Genomic DNA, 23,489 nt, shown 5'->3' with positions numbered 1-23,489 from the left:
AGAAAAAAAAATTGTGTCCAAGTAAAACAAGGTGTTTTGAAAATACCTGTCCTGGTGTCAGATTGCCTTTACAAGGCATAGTTAGCTTTGGTTTAGATTCTTGTAGTAGAAAGTTCTGGCAAACCTCATGTTTTAGATTTCATGTACCCATTTTTATCTGGTTCTTTATTTACCTTGTGACTGAATGAGAGAAGTGTGTGTGTACGTTTTATATTGACTCCTGAGAAGTTGTTGGTCCAAGATATCATTTTTCCCCGTATCTTAGATGTAGATACAAGTAAGTGACTTTGTGACTTGTGACCTTGATTTACTTTCATTGATAAATGATCAGTTGTGCTACATCTGCACCCCCCAAAAGAAATCCACCTCATCTGTGAACATGTTTTCCAGTTTCATTTTGTCATTTTTTCCCCAGTTTTTAAATTGACCTGAAAAACACTGTTAATTACTGAAAATCCTTGTTTTCTTTTTTGTTTTGTTTTTAGAATTCTTCAAAGAACTACTGGAAAATGCAGAGAAATCTCTGAATGATATGTTTGTGAAGACCTACGGCCGCCTATACATGCAAAATTCTGAACTGTTCAAAGATCTCTTTGGGGAGCTGAAGCGCTACTACGTGGCAGGAAGTGTGAACCTGGAAGAAATGCTAAGTGACTTCTGGGCTCGCCTTTTGGAGCGGATGTTCCGCTTGGTGAACTCCCAGTACCACTTTACAGATGAGTATCTGGAATGTGTGAGCAAGTACACCGAGCAGCTGAAGCCCTTCGGAGACGTCCCTCGGAAACTGAAGCTGCAGGTTACTCGTGCATTTGTAGCAGCCCGTACTTTTGCTCAAGGCTTAGCGGTTGCAAGAGACGTAGTGAGCAAAGTCTCTGTGGTAAGTGCTGTTTGCATCCTGTGTTGTTTTATGTTGTTTCATTTTAAAAGAAGGTTTTGGGGGGCACCTGGGGGCCACAGTAAGTTAAGCGTCTGACTCCTGGTTCCAGCTCAAGTCATGATCTCAGGGTCAAGAGTTTGAGCCCCACGTCAGGCTCCAAGCTCAGTATGGAGTCTGCTTAGGGTTCTCTCTCTCCCTCTGCCCGTCCCACTTGTGTGCTGGCTCGCTCATGCTCCCACCCCCGCAATAAGTAAATAAAAAGAAAGTTTGGGAGGTAGAAAATCAGTAGAATTCCACTGGCTTGATAACCATTTTCTTCTGTGCTCTCTTCTTTCTCTTAGCCTTTTCCCTCATACACTTTGTTCTGATGGAGATACACCATATAGTTAGAGACCGTGCTGTGATGACTATCATCTTATAACGTCATTCTTTCCAGTGGTTTCTTTGGTAGCTTTTCTTAGAAGCAGGATGTATGTTCACTTGGGAACCTTAATTTTCAAAATGGGTTTAATATTGCCATATTGTTTTCAGCCCCCATTTTACTTCTCCTCCAGGGAAAGAAAGAGACAGGCTCCATCATTGGTTGCTTTGAGTGACTAGGATTAGGCTTAACTAGTTACGGTCTAGAGCAGTATTTAACATGCATTAGGATGTGTTGTTTCCTTATTTGAAGGCATACTCAGAGCTCTTTAGAGGCTTTTTATGACAGTGTGGGGCACCTGCTCTTGACTTACGGCTTTGTTTACAGGATTACCAAAAGAGAATGAAATTGTAATATATAGGCAAGAGTATATGAAATGAGGCACATTTTCCTCATTTGTTCATTAAAGGAATTGGACTATGTCCTTTGAAACAAGATAAGGATGTGTTTCAGGGGCCTCCTTGAGTCTCCCTCTCAGCAAGGGAGGTATGAGGAGTCTTCTAGTAAGTGACTCTGCATTTGTGTCTTTACCTCCTGGCTGCACTAGAGAATCTTTGCTTTTCTCACTTTTCAAAGTTTTTTTTTTTAAAGATTTTATTTATTTTAAGAGAGAGAAAGCATGTGTGTGCAAATGAGCATGGGAGAAGGAGCAGAGGGAGAGAGAGAGAATCTCAAGTATGCTTTGTGCTGAGTGAGGACCCCAATGCAGGGCTCGATCTCATGACCCTGAGATCATGACCTGACCTGGAATCAAGAATCAGACACTGAATTGCCACCCAGGTGCCCCTCAAAATATAATTTTGAGCAAGATTTCAAGGTGGGGGAAAGGTTTTATGGCTCCTTCACTCCCTTCTTCCCCAGAAAAAAAATGAAATTTGAAGACTTCTTGAAGGCCTTTCTACCTCTACTCTTCTATGACTTAGTAACAATGAAGAAACAATAATCTGGGGCAAGTTACCTTTGGAAGACTGATCTTGGTTCTTTTTTTTTTTTTTTTAAAGATTTTATTTATTTATTCATGATAGTCACAGAGAGAGAGAGAGGCAGAGACACAGGCAGAGGGAGAAGCAGGCTCCATGCACCGGGAGCCCGACGTGGGACTCGATCCCGGGTCTCCAGGATCGCGCCCTGGGCCAAAGGCAGGCGCCAAACCGCTGCGCCACCCAGGGATCCCTGATCTTGGTTCTGTAACATTTCTGCCCTCAAAGGAAAAGCCAAATTGTTGTCCATTTACTAAAAAATCTGCAGACATAAAGACAGCAGCAGCTTCTACTTGGATCATTTGGTTGTTTTGAGGACAGAAGGGAGTGGTCAAAATGAAAACTGAATAGCCATACAAACAACTGGAATATCAATATGATCACCTATCAGAGTTCATTTAGAGTTCAAGTGACCAAAGAATTTATTGTCCAAACCAGGATGCTTATTATCTAGACCAAGGGGTGCTTATTACCAGTCATACCAGACAACATGTGCTCCTAATTTTTAATAACGCAGCCAGGGCTGTCCTGAGCAGGCTAGGATTCATGGATTACCCAAGTTAGAGAGGAAATGTACATTCACCCAGTGAAGAAAAGATTCTGAAGAATCGTATACCATGAAAATTAGGTGTTTCTAGGACATTTCATGCTAGGGTTTGGTGATAGGAGGCTTTGCTGATTGCCTTCATTATTACAGGTGTGTATGCTCTCATCTCCAGGCCATACACTTTCAGGGAACAGTTCTTCCCAGCATGTATTGGTTCACTCCTCATCCTGCTGATATTCTCCTTGTAAATTGCAAACATTTGTTAGGGCATATGAGGGAGCAAGTGGGGGATAATGGTTATAATTAAAGGAATAATCTGATTCCTGAACTTCTGCCAGCCTGAGCAACCATGAGGAGTCTTGCAGATGCTCATGCCACAGTCCCAAAACAAGGCACAGTTACTCCAGTTCGCAGTTATTCATGTTGTAGCTCTCCTGACACATCTGCCCTTCTTCAACAAGTCCTTGTGTTCATCCTAAGCCGAAAAGGCGGAAAGGCGCTGCTGTGTGCTTTGAACGAGCGCGTGTGGGTGTGAAAGGAAAGACAAGAAGTAGAAAGCCCTTTACAAGCATCTGAAAAGTGTTTGCTTCACATTAGCCATTACCCCTTTCATTTCTTAGGGAGAGGGACCAGGCTGGCAGAGGTCTGGTTAGCCTCACTTGGCTAGATTGGAGCCCTCTTAGAGATTGGAGATTCCAGAACCTCCAACCCACCGTGGAAGGCAGAGATGAAACAAAGTGATTAGACCCTTCATTGCAGATTAGAAGAAGGTCAGGAGCTAGAAGGCTTGCCATTGTGCACCCCATCTCACCACCAGGGTAGGGAGAAAGAAGCAGTTGTGGCTTCCCTGTATCACATTCTTCTTCTGGACCTGGTGCTTAAAATTCATGGTGGGAAATCCATAAGGTTGGCTTTTGTATAGAAGATTCAAACACACTTAACCTATACAATAAAGAATATGTGACTCAAAGGAGTCGCAATCAATTTCTGGTGTTTCTTTTGGTATGAATTTTTTTTAAGCAAGAGATTTTCTGTGTTACCTTAGTATTGGTAAATTGTTTGAGAAAGTTCCTTTCTGGGCAGCCCCGGTGGTGCAGCGGTTTAGCGCTGCCTGCAGCCCGGGGTGTGATCCTGGAGACCCGGGATCAAGTCCCGCATTGGGCTTTCTGCATGGAGCCTGCTTCTCCCTCTGCCTGTGTCTCTGCCTCTCTCTCGCTCTCTCTGAATGAATAAATAAATAAATCTTTAAAAAAAAAAGAAAGTTCCTTTCTAAATTTAACCCTAAATTTGCTTCAGAATTGATCTGTGTTCTATGTTCACTGTAATTTTTCATATCTGTGTAAGAGATACTTAGTTATATGAGAATACCAGCTATAGGGCTTAATTTACTGTAACTAAACATCACTTGTCAATTGTTTAGTTGAAAATCCTCTTATATCTACTTTAAAAGTTGAATTTGTAATTGGAAACTTTTTAATAATGTTTTGCTTCCCTACTGAGCTTCCTAAGTAGGGAAGGACTGACTTGAAGTTAAACCCTTCAACCGAGTTGGGTTACGTTACCTAAATTAACAATAGTAAGATACTCAGGCATCAAGTCAATTTTTAAAGTAGTTAAAACACAAAAAAAATCTCTCATCATTATGTTTCTACTTAGAAGCATGCAAGGAATACTTGGATATTTGAGAAAACATTTATTACATTCATTTTTGGAGTATGGCTACCAAATAAACCAAGATATTAATTTAAGATATAGTTCTATGGAAAAGACAGTAAACGATCTATCAAAACCTTATTTCAAATTGAACATGTTGAGAAAAAAAAATCTACATTTGATTAATAAAATAAGTAAGCTTCTCTACCAATTTGGGTGGCCAAGCACTGTTTTTCAACTTGGGCTCCCACCACTGCCACTTGCTGTCCAAGTGTTGTCTGCAGGTAGAAATAGAGCAACCCAGGAAATAGACATTTCTTCATTTGGTGTCTTGTAGAATTAATTACCTTGGGATTAGGAAAGATCATTCCGAGTAGAAAATATATATCCTAATTTTAAAAAGTCACCTCACCCACCCCATCTACAAAGATGTCTCTGAAAGTCCAATATGAAAAGCACTGTGGTCTCGGGAGCTAGTTACTGCATACTTAAACATGTTCCCACTTTCTCTTTGTAAGTGGCTGCCCTATTTTTCCATCTTCCTTTTGCAACCCAAGGGTTGTAGTTAAAATGTTGAGCAATGATTTGATTATCACTAAGCCTTTTAAAGGCCATTAGCACCAGTAAGCTTAGAGAAACTCACTTCTTAGTCAAAGTATACTTGCCTTGCTTCAGATTTTTGGGCCCAGACATCCAGTGATGGCAGCTTACTAAGCTTTACAATTCCCACTCAGAAAAGTCCCTATAATTAGTAACAAATGGTTCAAGAGCACCCTGGCACTACACCTCTCTGTAGTACTTATTCCTTCTTTTACTTGTCATGGCTCATGATGCCTTTCCTATTTACCTGCTCCAACAGCAGTTTTGCCTGGAAGGGTGAAGTCTGTTGTGGTCTTTGAGAAGTGCACAAGTGGTAACATGCACCATGAAAACGACTAGCTCCTTTGCCAAAGAGACTTGCATTCTCATGGTTTCAATTAACATTGACATAATGGGACTGTGTCTACAGCCCCCCCAAACTCCAGGGGCTATAATTAGAAATCCGTGCCTTACCCTTGTGATATCTAAATGGTTGTCCTGCCTTGAGAATAATTTCCATTGCTCCCCCTTTGATTTTGTGTGTTCACAATGCCCCAACACCTGCAAGAGTACTGCACAAATTATTTTGCCATTTCCTGAATCATTATAAATGGAAATTGTGTAAATGTCTGTACAAAAAGCCTTTAAAAAGCTAGGTGTAGAGATCTATTCAACCCTGAATTTGTTTTCACTCACAACCCTTAAACACTAGCATTGCAACGGTGGGGCTGTAGCTGAAAGTAGGGGAGGAAGTGGGGAGTGTTAAGGACTTGAGATGGCGTGCTCTCAGGACAAAAATTGAGCCCTCTGCTTTAGTTTTATCTACAGCATATCAACAAATATTCCTTAGTGGGCCCTGATTTGTTCCGCATATTTTGTTAGATCTTAAAAATCCTATTATGAGGGTAATAGGAACATCTCATCCTCCTTTGGGTGTGTTCAGTGAATCCAAAACTAGGAAGTTGTGGGGTGCCTGGGTGGCTCAGTTGGTTAAGCATCTGCCTTGGCCTCAGGTCATGATCTTGGGCCTGGGATCGAGCCCTGCATCAGGCTCCCTGCTAGGTGAGGGATCTACTTCTCCCTCCTTCTCTCCTTCTCTCTCTTTCAAATAAATAAAATCTTAAAAAAAAAACCCTAGGAAATTGTTGAATAAACTCATCACATCTCACAGCATGTTTGGGTTCCCTATCTCTTTTTTTCTTTTACCGTAATTTTGGGAAATATTTCCCTTTATTTTTATTGGGTGCTTATGTTACCAAGCAACGGATAAAATCTAGGTCTTTTTTGTTTGTTTGGTGCTATTGGCTTTGCATCCTTTTTGTTTGTTTGGTGCTATTGGCTTTGCAGACCAAAAAAATGTTGCAGCAAATGTATGTTAGGGACTGGAATAAACTAAAAGGAAATGTGTTTTTAACTTCAGTGCAGCATGTTGACTGCCATCACTGTAGTGTGGCTTAAGGCTCATTTGGATTTACCAAAATGAAATCCAGGCTGCACAAAGAGCTCTTCTCCAGCAGTTTTCTTTTTTTCAGCTGCTTTGCAGTAGTTTTTAATGTGGTGTTTGGAAAACACAGATTATTGAGTAAAAGTCTCAATCTATATTAAAAGAGTCTTTGCAGAAAAGGGGACTTCTCTGCAAAGGCTTTTTATAGCAGAAATGGCATGCACATGTCAATGTCAAATATATATCGGGTGGCAGGAATGAGTATCTTACAAAAGAGTAATGAGGATTCTCCATCGTCCCACACCCCAAGTCCCACTTTTACCATGAAACACAGACAGCCTCCTAAAATCCTAAGGCATTTCAACATTTAAAAAGGCCTTGATCAGTCTTGAAGGATTTTATAAGTTTTGGAAATTGGCTGTTTAATATTTCTTCATTCTGGGTCAGTAACTCAGATTTTGATTTGAAGGGAATATATAGAAGTATTGAGTCCAGACGATGTCCCCTTTCTACCATACTGTCTCCCAAAACTAAACAAGTCAAACCACCTCATTCTTAGATAATGTCAAACATGTTTCTTACATAACCTCCCACTTCCTAGTAGAAATCGATAATCTCTGCTACATTTAGCTACGATTCTTTGAAACCGTTAAAACTTTGGTAAAATACGTGTATTATTTTTTGGAGTGTTTAAGTGAGCTCTTTCTCTCTCTCTCTCTCTCTCTCTCTGTGCAGCAGTGTTTACTGGAGCTTTTGAATTCTTTGTGGGCAGGGACCGGTAGGTGGCTTATATATTTTTTCCTCACCCTTGTAGCGTCTCGACCCATTATGAGGATATAGCATTGGCTGAGTAAGTCTTTGTTGGTCATTAAGCAGTACGTCATCTCCTCCAAAGGTCTAGTCAGGCATACCCACCGTGTGGATGAATCCTAACTTGCCCTCCAATGTAAAAATGATTTCATTTGGTCACTTAATTTGAAAACTGCAAATTCTTACCAGAAAACCAGCCAACCTCATAGCCTAATGTTCACTGTGTGTAGACAGGCTGTGCTAGGTCTGGGGCGTTATGGAGAAGAACTGGCTTCATGTGCTCCCTTCAGGTTTCCCTCACTGTTCTGTTACTCAAAAGAAGCCATTCTGATACACAACAAGGAAGTTGAGTGTACCTGCTCTAGAACCAAAATGTGCACATTCAGGTCTTAGCTATTCCCTTGAAGATCTTGTGTGAGTCCCTTAATCTCTTTTGATGTCTCCTTTCTCATCTGTGAAATGAAATGATAATACTCCTCTCATACGATTATTTGGAGGCTTAAATAAGTTAATACATGCAAAGTACTTAGAAGAGAGCCTGGCACATAGTAAGCACTCTATAACTGTATCTTATCTATCAGTAAAAACCAATAAAAGTGACCAGTAGACAGCTAATTCCAACACTGAACAGAATATGTGTCTTTTCTGTTTTGACATCAAGACTCTTCATGATCATGAAACCGTAGAAGCTAAATAAGCATTTTCTCCTGAGATCATTGGTCCATTCTTTATGTTAGTGGTTCAAAGGGGGAAGGGAGGGGTGTCCAGTTTTCCCTTCTCTGTTTCTAAATATGGTTTTAAGAATCTCTAAGGGAGGTCTGAAAAATGTGCCTTTTATCAAAGCAACCCTAAACCACCCAACTCCCACTCCCATTCCTATCCCAGCCCCAAGGATTCTGGCATTGGGGCTCAGCAGTCCCTTCTAAACAATAGGAAAACCTCAAATTTTGGTCAAGAGTGTGACCCAAAGGAACAATATTGTTGAATATTTTAAGTTGGCATGCTGTGCCATAGAGCATCAGTATATAATTAAGGATTAAAAGGTGGCCTTGGAGTAAAGTTAACCCTTGTGTTAATCCCCACGTGACAGGATCCATCCATTGGATTTGGGTCCCCATGTAAATGTACTCTAGAAAGTAAGGGAGTAGAATGTGAATGAACTTGAATTTCTATTCAAAATAAGTAAAATGCCAGCAGGAAGCCCTTGAGGATTCCAAGAGATAGGCAACCATTTTGTTTCTCCACCGAGTACTCCAGAGTCAAAAGGGAGAGGTCCTTGGCACCTTGGGTTCACCATCCTGAGCTTGTTTGGATCCATGAGGGTGGGGACCCAAGGCCTCAGGAATGGTCATATTTATTGGTACTTCCTCTCGGGGGGCTGAACATTGCAGGGGGGCCCCTGTTTCTTTCCGTTTTCCTGTGTTAAAACCCTTCTCTAGGGGCTCCTGGGTGGCTCAGTTGGTTAAGCATCTGTCTTCAACTCAAGTCCTGATCCTAAGGGTCCCAGGATACAACCCTGTGTTGGGCTCTCTGCTCAGCGGGGAGCCTGCTTCTCCCTCTCCCTCTGCCCTTCCTCCTTGCTTCTGTGTGTTCTCTCTCTCTTTCTCTCTCTCTATCAAATAAATAAACATAAAAAATAACAACCCTTCTCTGTACAAGGGCCTCATTCCCACACAAGAGTTTTGTTTCCCAGGTCTGAATAATGTGAAGTTGTGCAGAGTGGTCTAAATAGCGGTTGTGAGACAAAAGACTGTTCAATTTCCCCTAGCCTGGGTATGGCACAGGTTCTTCCCCATAGTGGTTTACTTCTAGAACTTTACCATCTCTCTTCTCCATTCTGATGGGTTTTTTTTTTAAGATTTTTAAAATTTATTTATTGAGAGACACAGAGAGAGAGGCAGAGACACAGGCAGAGGGAGAAGCAGGCTCCATGCAGGAAGCCCGACGTGGGACTTGATCCTGGGTCTCCAGGATCACACCCTGGGCCGAAGGCAGGTGCTAAACCACTGAGTCACCCGGGCTGCCCCCGTTCTGGTGTTTAGTGATTACATAGCATGTTAAAGCTGAGTCCTTGGTGATTTTTTTTTTTTTTTTTGGTGATCATTATTAGTAGTTAGACAACCAGTTACATGTAGAGCATGAGCCAGTACTTAGCCAGGGAATGAAATGGAAGAAGTCTGCCAAACTCAGCTTAATCTTCCTTTAATAAAACTCAACTGTGTCATCTTGTTTGGTCCCTGTCTTTAAACTTGAGCTGACATCTCCCTGTGTTAGGGCACTGTACTACAAGGTCTACTGCATCACAGATTTGACTTACAATGGAATGAAGAATACAGTGGACCACAAATAGTTAAGAAAACGAATGGGAAGGTCTTTTTGGAGGGAAAAAATTTGTTGAATATAACTATTGCGTTTTAGATTTTTGCTTATTTTCTAAAGGCCCATACTATTTTGGAATGTGTTTGTGCTTCATAGAACAGGTTCCCAGTCACCCCAACCCCCTGCCCACCTGCCTGGGTGACGGGCACTGAGGGGGGCACTTGACGGGATGAGCACTGGGTGGTGTGCTATATGTTGGCAAATCGAACTCCAATTAAAAAAAATACCAAAAAAAAGAACAGGTTCCCTATTCTAACATAGATTCCTACTTGCTTTGCTACCTAATCACAAGTACATTCCAGAATAATCCCCAACATGAGATAGGTGCTCAGTAACTATTTGTTGACACTTGAGCTTTGTACATGTTTCCATACCAGGGCATGGTTTCCTCTTAAGCATAATATTCAACAAATGCCACAGCCTGTTCTTTGGTTTCTCAGTCATTTACACACTAACTCTTCACCTTTCTGAGATACAGCCATTTAGTGGTATCATCAACATGGAACTGAAGTATAGTGTCAAGAGGAAATCAAGTGTGCGTAAGATGAGAATTTCACATCTTGTGTTGAAGAAGGCAGGGAGATGTTTGATAAGGTGCAGTACTAGAATCCGATATAGCAGGGTGACTGTCACCAAGTCAGTTCATCTGTGTGGCCTTGGTTTTCTTATATCTTAAATGTGAGAGCTGGACGATGTGACCTCTAAGGCCCCTTGCAACTCTGACTTCTGTGATCCTCAGATTCTCCAGCCTCCTCCTTTTGCCAGGCCTGTTTTCTCATCTGTAAAGTGAGGGGGTGGAGCAGACAGGTATTAAAGTCCTAATTATCGATGACTTTAGAAGAACGAACTTTTAGCTGTCCAGAAAATCAAGCTCTCCAGACTGGCCCCTCCCCCAGGGTATTGGGTAGCCAAGATTTCACTGCACATTAAAACACAGTTAGAAGGACTAATTTGGGCCTGGTTAGAACTGTGGCGAAGTCCTAATTCTTGGGTAGGGAATGTTGACTCTGACATACTCTGTTACCACCTTGTTTGCTGGAGGTTCCCGCCCCCTTCAGGCCAGAGTTCTGATAGGGATAAGCAGTGGTGTGTGTGCACATCAGATAGGAGCCCATTGGTGTTAAGTTTTCCTCCCGACAGTTCTAACCCCTCATTCCTGTTCTTGAGGGTCCTGTTGATAAGCAGTATCCAAAGTCACACTCCAGAGCAGGTGAAGCACCTTGCTAGATGGCCCCATATTCCAGCATCTGTTCCCTGTGCCAGTATCTGCTTTCAAAAGTTTGTGTGCGCAGAACTGGTTGGGAGCGATAGAGAGGAATGCACTCATCCTCTGATAGTGACTCCCAAAGCAGAGGGCAGGGCAGAGAGAATGGAGAAGTCAGGAACCTTGGGTTAGCCACCAGGGAGGGGTGCATGAGACAATGTCATTGTTAAGAGAAACAGAAAGATACGAGGTCTTGTTTCTCTACAGAGGACGGCCAGCCCTCTCTGACTTTGGTACCACTTTTAGCTTTGCTCCTCCCCTTCCCCGTGAACTTTTCACAGCCCTCATGTTCTGCTACCTCTCATTCTGCTTCCTCTTCTTGTGCCTTTAAGTTCTGGCCACGCACACACTCCTACCTGTGCATCCAGCCACACTTCCTACAATTCCCCCACCCCCAGGCACTCTGCACACTCTCCTCCAGCCCATTTTGTTCTCCCTGGTTGGGATGTTCTCCTTTCACTTGGCCAGTTAAATCCAACCCTTTCTTCCAAGTGTAACTAAAGTCACGTCTCTTCCATTCAGTGTTCTCAGAGCACTCTGTGCTTTACTGCTCCCAGGACTTAGAAGGCCTTCACCTCACCCCAACGTTAAATGTATTCATATTCTTGCCTGTAGGATGCATTGATTTTGCCTTCTCCTCAGCTCCTGGCACAGAACAGAGTGTACACTAGATACCTTTCTTCACCTTGATTGGGAGGTTAAGTGTCAAAGGCCAGTCTTGTAGTCCATGTGTTTGAAAAGAAGACGTGTTTGTGTACCAGTCTGGCAAGCCAGACACAGTGTTGGTAGAGGCCACAGCAGGCCATGTGTGGTGGGCAGGAGATCACCTCTACTCTGGCGTCTTCTGGCCAATCCTGGCACCATATGTGTAAGAGGATTTTGAAACAATTGAGCCATGTAAAATGAGAAGGGGAGTATGTTGGAGGAAATAATGCACACCTGGGTTATTCACGGTAAAGCGATGTTCATCCCTCGCCACCACCCGCTTTCTTCCTAGCACACCCCTTCCTTTTATCTAATCTTCTTCTAGAAGAAGCAGGCCAGGCCTGCTCAGTGTGATCCATCACAACTCATTCTTATGTTGAATTCATGGCCAAAGGTTCAAGGTCAACTTGATGGACTTGGAATTGCTCTGGTACCTCTGTCCCACCATTGTCTTTGTCTTCTCCCCAAACTAGGTCAATCCCACAGCCCAGTGTACCCATGCCTTGCTGAAGATGATCTACTGCTCCCACTGCCAGGGGCTTGTGAATGTGAAGCCCTGTTACAACTACTGCTCGAACATTATGAGAGGCTGTCTGGCTAACCAAGGGGATCTCGATTTTGAATGGAACAATTTCATAGGTGAGTGAGCGAGGGAGAAATTTGTGTCGCCAGACAGAGCTCAGCTTCTGGCCATGGGGAATAGCGTAATTATCATCCGTGAGGGTTCTTCTGTTCCTTGTTGTTTGCCAGAGTTCTTACTATCTTCAAAGTTCCCACCATTCTACAAGTAAATGTTCTCTTGAACTAATGGTGGCATTACGGAAGACCTCAAACACAGTGAATACTGAGTTTTCGTAATGAGAACATGACTTTTTGGCATTTTCCCCCGAAAGGTCAGTTTTAGTTGTATATCCTAGGCCTGTGTTCCTGTAAAGGTGGGAGTACAGCCATCACTGGCTGAGCTTTGAAATCGTTTGGTCTATCATGCTACAACTGAACCTTCTGCATTATTGGCCAGACAACTGCTGGATGCTTGAACCAGGTGAAACCTGATTGGGGGGAATTGAGGGGTTCTGTTTCTGTAGAGGATTTAATAGGAACTGACGTCCCGAAAGAATGGAGGTCCTTTGGCTCTAGTCATGTTAGAGGTAAGCATTCTCACCTGTCTCTGAAACCCAGAGTCCAGACTGCAGTGTAAGGGAGGTACCCATTTTCCAAGAGGATTAATCACCATCCTCGGGAAAGGACAACTTAGGGATCATTTAAATGACTGGTCATCAACTTCCTTGATGCACTCTTAATGCATATGTTAAGTCCTGAAACCTCGTTACAGTACAGAAGCTCCTGATCCTCCATGATAGTGGCACTGCATACACACACTAAGGGCTCACAAAAACAAACTCGGCTTTCTTCCCTGGCCCCCAGTCACATGGGTGTAATTGCAGAACATAAGTGCCTTTAGAAGCACCTGTTTTTCACTTACTTGTTCACATCATGGAACATGGATGCAATTTGCTGGCACTTTTGGGGGCGGGGGATTGGAGTTGGAGAGAATGCTTTTTAGTCTGTATGAGAGCTAATTACCATATTAACTCTGTTTGAAAATGCATCAATAAATTGGCTCCAACAGATTCTTGAGAACACTGACACAAGAAAAAAATAAAAGATGTGAATATTAAGCACTTCAGCACAATTGTAGCCTAAATAGCTCAGAGCTAGAAGACCTGAGAAAATTTACATGCAGGAGAGCTGAGTCCCATGAAAGGGAAGGCCAAAGGGCGGGGGAGGCATGCGCACACTAGCAGTGCATCATGCCCAGAAGGAAGCCATGGGAGAAATTGTAGCTTGAAAATATTTCCACTGGAAATCAAAACTCGTGGCATTTCCAGATCTAAAGTTGATGTTTTTACTCTTTTTTTAAATCCCACCCTCTCCCCCACACCCAGATGCCAGATTTGCAGTTTGCTTCTGCTAAATTCATTTTTGTAAATGTCGGTTAGCCTTTTTACTTTATAGCATCTAATGTACTCATTCTTGGGGCAAAGGAGGAGCATTTGCCATATAGTACAAACAGGGTAGAGTGACAGCTCCCTAGTTTTGCCAACTCTTCTAGAGATTGATCAGGAGTAAGGGGCAAAGGGGTATGTTCCTTGCTTTATTCTCTTGTTCTGACATAAACTGTAACTCATTGTATTAAGATAGAAATTCTCTCGCTCTTTTTTTTTTTTTTGACCTATTTTTCCAAAGAGTTTGCAGGTTCATGTCAAATCAAAACTGCACTCTGGCTTGCTTAATTAATGTTTTCAACCAGGTATTCTAAAACAAGGAGACTGCGTTGCTGCTGTTGTTCTTATTGAGAGTTTTCAAACTACGTTTGCTCTCTTTCAAGAAACAAAATTAAACCCGAGTGCAAATTGATAGAATTTCGGAATCAATTTTCCTCAGTTATTTGAGATGATCTTTTTTGGAGGGATGAGGTATATAATTCATGTCTAAACTTAATTTTTAATGGGTATTTTATTCTTTATGTCTCATAAGCTGATCTAACTGGTTAGGAGTAATAGACATTGTTAATCCCCAGTGCTTTTTTATGAATTTTCACCAGGGTTTAATTTGCTCTGTGGTTGTAGAATTCACGCCCAATTTACATGCCTCTGCTCTAGTTCTTCTCCTTTTTTTTTTTTCAAAGAATTTTTCTTTCCCCTTTAAATGACTGCAGTTAATGAACAGCAAAGGGCTCCCCCCCCCACTTCTTTAAATCAGGTCTTGGGGGTAAGTTGGGAAACTGCCTTTTGTTCTCCCAGTGGGCCCCGAGGCTGAACATGGGGGTTTATGATTATTGGTGGCCCAGTTCGAAAGGAATCACTTTGCCTGGTGTGAAGGGGATGCTTTGTTAATGGATGGGGGCGACCTCGTGCACATAGCCTGAGCCTTGAAATCCTGCAGTTGGACCAGGCCCTTGAAGAGACTAAGGATACATTTTCCACATCTGCCTTCTTCCTACCATGTCCTCTTTTCCCTCTCTTGAATCGTTGTCAGCCTTGATCAACAAGATGGATCCAGTTGAAACACCCTGGACTTGGTTTTATAAGAGGTTGACTCAAAAGGTCAACCCAATACTCCCCCCCACCACCATCAAAACAGCCTGTTTCTAGAGAACCATAAATTATGCTTGGATGCACCTTGTTTTCCATCACATACTGTGGTTGCCTTACTGTCATCTGACTCCTAGCCAACCTTATTAATGTCACACGTTGCTGCCAGCAGGACTTTTATATTGGGGTGTTGGGATTTGGGGGTTGCTGGCTGGAGGCAGGGGTCAGTGAGATATCCTGGAAATGAGAGACCTGTAGCTGAGACCCACCAGAAGAAAAATACCCCAAAGCCACCATCTTTGGCTCTCTTGCTCTCGCTCGCTCGCTCTCGGTCACTCACTCTCTCTCAGCTACTAATCAGGGCTGGCTGCTTCTAGGGCAGAGCCTCATTGATAGCCAAGCATGACTCCCCCCAGGGGTGGGAGGCAGCTTTGCGCATTCCTCAGCTGTGCACCGCACAACGCCATGGCACCGGCCCCAACAAAGGCTCGGCTTCCCTCCATTCCCAGAGTTTACAAAGACGCCAAACAGCCAGAAGAATCGGGTTTATGTTTCCTTTCAGTCTTTCACAAACACAGTGATCTGGCCTCTCCTCGCCACTAGGGGAATGAGTAGTTTCAAAATGCGCTGTTTTTTTCTTGTCTAAACCTCTGCATTTTGGATGTTGATTATCTGTCTATTCATAATATTTTTATTTGGAGCAAGCGACTTCTGCGAAGAATGTGCTTTCTGTACTTGGCAGCCCTGATACTTTGACAATGATGAACACGTTTAAGTCGTGCTCCACTTGTTTACAAAAGTCTCCTTTTGCTAGCACATCAAAAGCATTTTTCCCCCTCTAGCACAATGGTATATTCATGCTGGCAGCCTTTACTTGGAGGTTGGAAGCGTCACTTTATTGGTGCTTACCACAATGCAATCTGAAACTTGATTTGTTATTACTTTAAAAAAAAGTGCATTTCACGGAAATCTATTTGTGGTTTGTGACATTGCAATTGCAGTTTAGAGAAATGACCCCCAGTGCTTTAAAATGTTGTGTTGCATCTGTTCTAGGTGGAAGGTGAAAGGTTGATGACCAAATTTGGTTTCATTAATATGTTGATGCTAAAACTCCTTTGCACCAGAAAGCTGAGGTAGAAGATCCTGGGGGTCTGCAGTGTTCTCTGAGAAGGGCCCATGGTCTTCTGGAAACTAGCCCTCCTTGCTGGGAGCTGCCCTTGGCCTCTTGCTGGGAGCTACCCTTGGCCTACCTGAATCCTGCAGATAAGGTGGCCCTGACTACCCTCTCCCTGCAAACCTTAAGCCCTAGAGTGGAAAGGAGAGCAGACAAGTTGCAAACTTTGGTGCTTGTCAGGAGTGAAGCAGCCCTTTTCCCATTTCCAGTTTGCTTTCATTTTGACCAGGAAATAATCCGGCAAAGCCACCAAGCCTAATAATTGCAGCCAACACATAGGGCAGAAAAACAAGTGACACATATTTTGTTTAAGAGATTTGATGTGTACTAAAACATTCTAGACTCCTCCAGAATGCCAAGGTGACTCACAGAATAATCCGCAAAGACTCACACTGTGAATGCAGGCTTTTTTTGTGTACTGTGTCTTGTGTTGTCTTTTCACCCGAATGAAAAGAGGCACATGTTTGGCTTTAACTTGAGGCCCTTGTGTTTGAAATGGGAAGTTTATCTTAATACAAATTTGCATTTTTTCAAATTTTCATTATTTGAAAAGTCATTAGAATTCCTGGGAACACTGTCATTTGTACTTTCCAACTGTGCGCTCAAGGAGCTGAAAGGGTTTCATTTAAAAAATGAAAGAAAGGAAATGATACGCCAGAATTTTAACGGATTTATATTTTTGAGTCTTGTAAATGGAACCTAAATGAAAAGATCCTAAGAAGTCACTGTGGAAGTGGCATGTTATTCTGCCTCCAGCCTTAAGTTTGTCAGCAGGAGCCAGCTTGGCGCCTTACAGTGACAACCACTGACACACGAAAGAATAAACAATCATTATAATAGAACAGTTCCAATTGGGTGTCCTTGCTGTGGAATAAAGCATTCACCTGGCCATTTCACACTTTAGAGAGCTAGCAACACATGCTGACTAAATGCAGCTTGGTGTAGTAGAAGCGGACAGAAAAACCTGAATTGACTACGACACATGCCCTCTTCCCTCCCCTTCTCCCCCCATCCATAGGAAACAAAGACAGTAAAATAATCAGACTGATCACCCAAGGCCAAACTAACGGTTTACTTTTTATGCCATATTGCTCTTCCCCAAACACCCTGTTAGACGCGATGCTGATGGTGGCGGAGAGGCTCGAGGGTCCCTTCAACATCGAATCGGTCATGGATCCCATCGATGTGAAGATTTCTGATGCTATAATGAACATGCAGGAGAATAGTGTGCAAGTGTCTCAGAAGGTAACAGAGGCAGGATAACTGAAAAGGAGAAACAGAGTCCCTACCCCTACCCCTCCCGAACTTGGGATGCAACTTCCCTAATGTGACCATGAATGCTTCAATGCAGGTTTTCCAGGGATGTGGACCCCCCAAGCCCCTCCCAGCCGGCCGGATTTCACGTTCCATCTCTGAGGGGGCTTTCAGTGCTCGCTTCAGACCATATCACCCTGAGGAACGCCCAACCACAGCAGCTGGCACTAGTTTGGACCGACTGGTGAGCACTTTGGCAGCAGTGGCCATGTTTAATGACCAAGAACCAAAAAAACATTTGCTCCAAATGCATTTTTAGTTGGAAGGCTTTCAAGTGCAGGTCTTTCAGGTGAAGCTTTTCAAGCAAATTGCATGTGAGTGTCAATAAATTCTGCCTCTCATTTTCTAGCTCATAAAGTTGGTACGTAGTTAGGAAACGTGAGGCATCTACTCTGAGACCATCATTGTGCCTGTCATAGGGAAGCACAGGGCAGTGAGACCCATCCTTGTTTTCCAGAAGCCCGAACAAAGCGGGAGAAGCAGCCATCCTTTTGCCTTAACTAGCAAAAGGGGATATGTAATAAGTGTTAGGACGGTTGGAAAACATAAGCAAACTGCTTTCCACACATGCTGCACACACAGTAGTGGGAGGGAGCGCAGTGACAGACACGGTTTCATAGAGGGGACGGTATAGACGCTGGAACCAGAGTATGAAAGCCTCACAGAAAGACACGGAGTTTTATCATGGTATCCATGGGACCTGGAGGCCAGCAGGCTTCCAATGGTAGTTGTAAATAAAGAGGTAGAGTAGACGGTGGATCTGGGCAACTCCTTGTATCCCACCATTCATTCATTTGAGTAATTCTGTTCTTTTCTGTATAAATTTGATCTGCATTTTTTCTTTCGTGATTCAAGTTGAAAATGCATTGCATAGCACTCTGGAGCGACTTTAGAAATGGTCAAAAGACACATTTGTAGGCAGTTGGGTGTTTTTACACAGGTCTTCTCTTTTCTTCTCCTCTTTTCTTTCTTCTTTTCCCTCTTCTCTAATTAGGTTACTGATGTCAAGGAGAAGCTGAAACAGGCCAAGAAGTTCTGGTCCTCCCTGCCCAGCAATGTTTGCAGCGATGAGAGGATGGCCGCCGGGAATGGCAATGAAGATGATTGTTGGAATGGGAAAGGCAAGAGCAGGTTAGCTTTGGGCAAGTGGATTGGTGGTCTCCCTTCTCCCACATGCCTGGTACTGCGGGGCTCTTCAGACGGGGGTCACTTGGTGTCACTTGAGGGAAGCATCAGTAATGTGGACAGCCTCTAGACAATCTAAGGAACAGGCTTTGCCCCGAAAGCCTTGGGAAGGCACCCAGCTAGTTGCAGCGAGTACTGCCAGAAGTCTGCGGTGGTGGCTCTAGCCCAGTACAGGGGCTGCAGCCCGAGGTCAGGCTGTTCCAGTAGTTCGGTCTTTTTTTTATTTTATTTTTTTTTATTTTTTATTGGTGTTCAATTTACTAACATACAGAATAACCCCCAGTGCCCGTCACCCATTCACTCCCACCCCCCGCCCTCCTCCCCTTCCACCACCCCTAGTTCGTTTCCCAGAGTTAGCAGTCTTTACGTTCTGTCTCCCTTTCTTATATTTCCCACACATTTCTTCCCCCTTCCCTTATATTCCCTTTCACTATTATTTATATTCCCCAAATGAATGAGAACATATAATGTTTGTCCTTCACCGACTGACTTACTTCACTCAGCATAACACCCTCCAGTTCCATCCACGTTGAAGCAAATGGTGGGTATTTGTCATTTCTAATAGCTGAGTAATATTCCATTGTATACATAAACCACATCTTCTTTATCCATTCATCTTTGGATGGACACCGAGGCTCCTTCCACAGTTTGGCTATCGTGGCCATTGCTGCTATAAACATCGGGGTGCAGGTGTCCCGGCGTTTCATTGCATTTGTATCTTTGGGGTAAATCCCCAACAGTGCAATTGCTGGGTCGTAGGGCAGGTCTATTTTTAACTGTTTGAGGAACCTCCACACAGTTTTCCAGAGTGGCTGCACCAGTTCACATTCCCACCAACAGTGTATGAGGGTTCCCTTTTCTCCGCATCCTCTCCAACATTTGTTGTTTCCTGCCTTGTTAATTTTCCCCATTCTCACTGGTGTGAGGTGGTATCTCATTGTGGTTTTGATTTGTATTTCCCTGATGGCAAGTGATGCAGAGCATTTTCTCATGTGCATGTTGGCCATGTCTATGTCTTCCTCTGTGAGATTTCTGTTCATGTCTTTTGCCCATTTCATGATTGGACTAGACCACTCTCTTTCACCATACACAAAGATAAACTCAAAATGGATGAAAGATCTAAATGTGAGACAAGATTCCATCAAAATCCTAGAGAAGAACACAGGCAACACCCTTTTTGAACTCGGCCATAGTAACTTCTTGCAAGATACATCCACGAAGGCAAAAGAAACAAAAGCAAAAATGAACTATTGGGACTTCATCAAGATAAGAAGCTTTTGCACAGCAAAGGATACAGTCAACAAAACTCAAAGACAACCTACAGAATGGGAGAAGATATTTGCAAATGACATATCAGATAAAGGGCTAGTTTCCAAGATCTATAAAGAACTTATCAAACTCAACACCAAAGAAACAGTAGTTCGGTCTTTACAGGATTGAATCCTTGTGGTTCTCAGCCCAATGGCCTGGCTCCCCAAAGTTCCAGTTCCCAAAAGGCCTCATTCTCTTCGGGGATGTCTTGTGTTGCTCCCCTAACACACTTAGTAACTCTGCTAAGTACCCACTGTATCGGCACTTGACTCTGACTCACCAACCTCCGTAAAAGGGGTAGCTTTCCAAAAGGTCACCATCAAAGCAGAGAAACAAGAAATGAAAGAACTTTCTCATGAATTGTACCCAATGGAAATACTAGAATCTAGGCAGAATACTCTGATGATCTGCGGCGACCATTTGTCTTAACCACTCCTATTCACAGGGTCATTTCTCATTTCAGATACCTGTTCGCAGTGACGGGAAATGGCTTAGCCAACCAGGGCAATAATCCAGAGGTCCAGGTTGACACCAGCAAACCAGACATACTGATCCTTCGTCAGATCATGGCTCTTCGGGTTATGACCAGTAAAATGAAGAATGCATACAACGGGAACGATGTGGACTTCTTTGATATCAGTAAGCATTTGTGGTTTGGAGCTTAAACATTGTTCTTTGTACCAGCTTGTGATGAGGACTAAGTGGATTGAAATCTCTATTCCTTTTTTTTTTTTTTAAATAGGTGACGAGAGCAGTGGAGAGGGAAGTGGAAGTGGTTGTGAGTATCAGCAGTGCCCTTCAGAGTTTGAGTACAACGTGACTGATCACTCTGGGAAGAATGCCAATGATAAAGCCAGCAGCCCTGGTGCCCTTGTGGGGGCACAGCCCTACCTCCTTGCTGTCTTCTGCATCTTGCTCCTGGTCATGCAGCGAGAGTGGAGATAATTCTGAATCTTAGAGGGAAAAGTTTTCATCAAAAAGATAAAAAGGCACCAGTTATCACTTTTATACCATCTTAGTGACTTTGCTTTTTAAATGAATGGACAACGATGTACAGTTTTTACTATGTGGCCACTGGTTTAAAAAATGCCAACTTTGTGTTTTCATTCAGTTTTGTGGGGGAAAGGGACTCGTATGTAAAGTTGATTCCTGCTCCCCCAGAATCATGTTAAATGTGGCTAACAGTGTAGGTACAGAACTGTAGTTAGTTGTGCATTTGTGATTTTATCACTCTCTTATTTGTTTGTGTTTTTTTTTCCTTTTTGTTTGTGGGTTTTTTTTTCTTCAGTTATGATCTTACCTTGTTTCTTACAAGAAAACCAGGGTCCTTTCTTGGCATGTAACATGTACGTATTTCTGAAATATTAAATAGCTGTACAGAAGCAGGTTTTATTTATCATGTTATCTTATTAAAAGAAAAAGCCCAACAAGCAGTAAAAATTCCATTCATCCCTGTTGTTTTAGTTGCCTTATCTGGAGAGAAGTGGATGTGATTTTTTTTTATTATTATTATTAAGTTAGGACAGAATGTGAAGGCACGGGGGGCTTCTGAGCCACTTGGTGGGTTGTATTAAGGCATCAATACGAGAAGAAGGCTGTACTTCATTGATAGCCAGGGACTGGAAGAGACTGCAGACTACACCTGTCTTGGCTGAACTGAATTACATAAACTAAGATCGCAGGTAGATAGGTCTATTTCTCGAACCCACTTATACTAAAAAGTGGAACCCATTTAGAAGATTCTTTTTCATACACTCTCCCTAGAAATATAGAAGGCATTCAGGACGTCTGAGTTATCACACGTTCACACTTAGTTTGGGGGTGGGTTTTTGTCTTTTTGTGTTTTATCCAGGCAAGTTAGCAAGCCGCTGTGTGCTGGTCTTCATGTCCACACTGACCTGCTTTAAATTCCTATCCTGATGGCAGAAATGACCAATTGACTAAGAAGATCATTTGGTCCCCTTTGTTACAGTGTACCAGATTTCAACCCCAACCACATAGAATAGGGAACTGTCTGGGCACCAGCCCAAACCAGGGCACAGCCCAGGCTCACGGAAGAGCTGTCAACACTCCTCCGAGCAAAGATTTTGCCTGTGCATCTACATTTGGTTTGGGATCCCAATTTTTGTAAAAAGAGATTTCTAAAGTGCCCTACTTGAGTTGTCTGCCTGGGCCCCTGCCTCAGAAAGGCAAAGGGCTGGCTGTGCAGTTCATGGTCATGTGACACCCTTTCAGCCAAGAACTCCACTTGGTGGGACCTGAGTGTCCAGATATTTTTCACATAATGTTTTTGTTTGGAGGGGGGACAGGAAGGAGTAGAGAGTCCAGAAGATAATAGCTTAGTGGTGATCCCATAGCCACCAGGGGATGGGGGGATCTTGCAAAGGCTGGTTCTGTTGTCCCTGGGTCCCTAGGACTCCATTCCTCCTATCCTTACCAAATGTCAACCCATAAAACTATGAGATAGTAACAAATCCCTTGAAAAAGGAGTTCCCAAAAAGTCTTCAAAATGAGAAAATCCTGCAAGTCTCTTCCTGCCTTAGACCCCCATTAAGATCCTGACCTATTCCACAAAAGCTAAAACCCACAGAGAGGTGGTTTGTGTTCCTGTTCAGATCTTCAGTTGTAAGACTAATTCTCTATTTTTATATTGAAGCATAATTACTCAATAGCTCAGGGTCTATATTTCACTCGACTTTTTACACCAAATTCTGCGCGAATGGTCAACATGGAATATTGGGGGCTGTTGTAAACAGAGGCTTAATTTTATTAGCAGTAGCCAGTTATTTATTCAAGCATGATGTTAATAAAATAGGCATATTCTGGCTGGTGTGTATAAGTGGTTTTTTTTGTTGTTGTTGTTTTAAAACCAATCACGGAAGACCTAAAATGAAAAGGTGCTCCATTTATATATGAGGAAAAATGGATTGTAAATAGCTAAGCTGCCTTGTGAGAACCTGGAAAATGTGCTGATACTTAGTAACTACCTCAGTTGTGAGGAATTTCCTTTTTAGCTTAGACTGCCATTACTTTGACTTGGTAGAAATGAATCTGGTCTCCAAAATGTGGCTCAAAGAGTTATCCCCGTAGACCTTGTGAGATTGTTTTTAATTTAAAACTTTGAACTCTGCCCAGCTGTTTTCTTTCAGTCAACTTCTCTACACCAATAACATTTTCCGAATTAAATATTCTTGAAGGTTCTTCTGGACTCTCACTGATTTGTTTTCTTTCTTTGCATTTTTTCCTGTGACCTTTTTATTATTTAAATTGTCTCTTGCTTTTGAACTTGAACTATGAAATAAACAAATCATAGATTTTTCCATTCAGATCAGACTGGATAACTCTTGGCTTCTAACCAGCTGGCAGGCTCACCATTGCACTCTGCCCCACCCCCACCCCGACCACCGCCAAAAAAAAGAATAAAAGCAAGTTGAATATTCTAAAATCTTAAGAGTTCAGAGTATGAGGTAGAATAAAAGCTTTGTCGGCAGACCTGACATTCCCAAAGTCTCAGCTAATAGCATATGATTTTGTGTTTTACAAAGTCATTTGGAAATTATTTTTCTTTCCAACACTTCACCACCCTGTACCTTAAGAAAAAAACATTTTGACGACCCTTAGATTTACATTTTATTTCAAAAACAGCCTGTAATTAGCACCTATTATTTGATAAAAGACAAAGTACAAATAATTGACATGCATTTTAAAACTTAAGATCCTGAGGGTTAGAAACCTAACAGTTTTCCTGAAG

The 23,489-nt window shown here is 42.6% G+C and overlaps 1 protein-coding gene across 3 annotated transcripts in view; it reads left to right on the top strand.

Annotated features, from left to right (window-relative positions):
• GPC4 (glypican 4) overlaps positions 1-22,563 on the top strand; it is a 116,943-nt gene extending 94,380 nt beyond the window's left edge. For all 3 annotated transcript variants that reach the window (XM_025431307.3, XM_025431306.3, XM_035711971.2), the window contains exons 3-9: positions 486-877; positions 12,133-12,298; positions 17,043-17,173; positions 17,280-17,426; positions 18,237-18,373; positions 20,202-20,377; positions 20,481-22,563. In XM_025431307.3, coding sequence (XP_025287092.1) covers positions 486-877; positions 12,133-12,298; positions 17,043-17,173; positions 17,280-17,426; positions 18,237-18,373; positions 20,202-20,377; positions 20,481-20,683 — 1,352 coding nt within the window. In that variant the 3' untranslated portion in view covers positions 20,684-22,563. The remainder of the gene's footprint in view (positions 1-485; positions 878-12,132; positions 12,299-17,042; positions 17,174-17,279; positions 17,427-18,236; positions 18,374-20,201; positions 20,378-20,480) is intronic.
• The last annotated feature ends 926 nt before the right edge of the window (positions 22,564-23,489 follow it).

Source organism: Canis lupus, chromosome X (assembly GCF_003254725.2).
Source record: "Canis lupus dingo isolate Sandy chromosome X, ASM325472v2, whole genome shotgun sequence".
Classification (NCBI taxonomy): Eukaryota; Metazoa; Chordata; class Mammalia; order Carnivora; family Canidae; genus Canis; species Canis lupus.
Note: the sequence above shows the minus strand (reverse complement) of the source record. Positions and strands in the feature narration are given on the sequence as shown.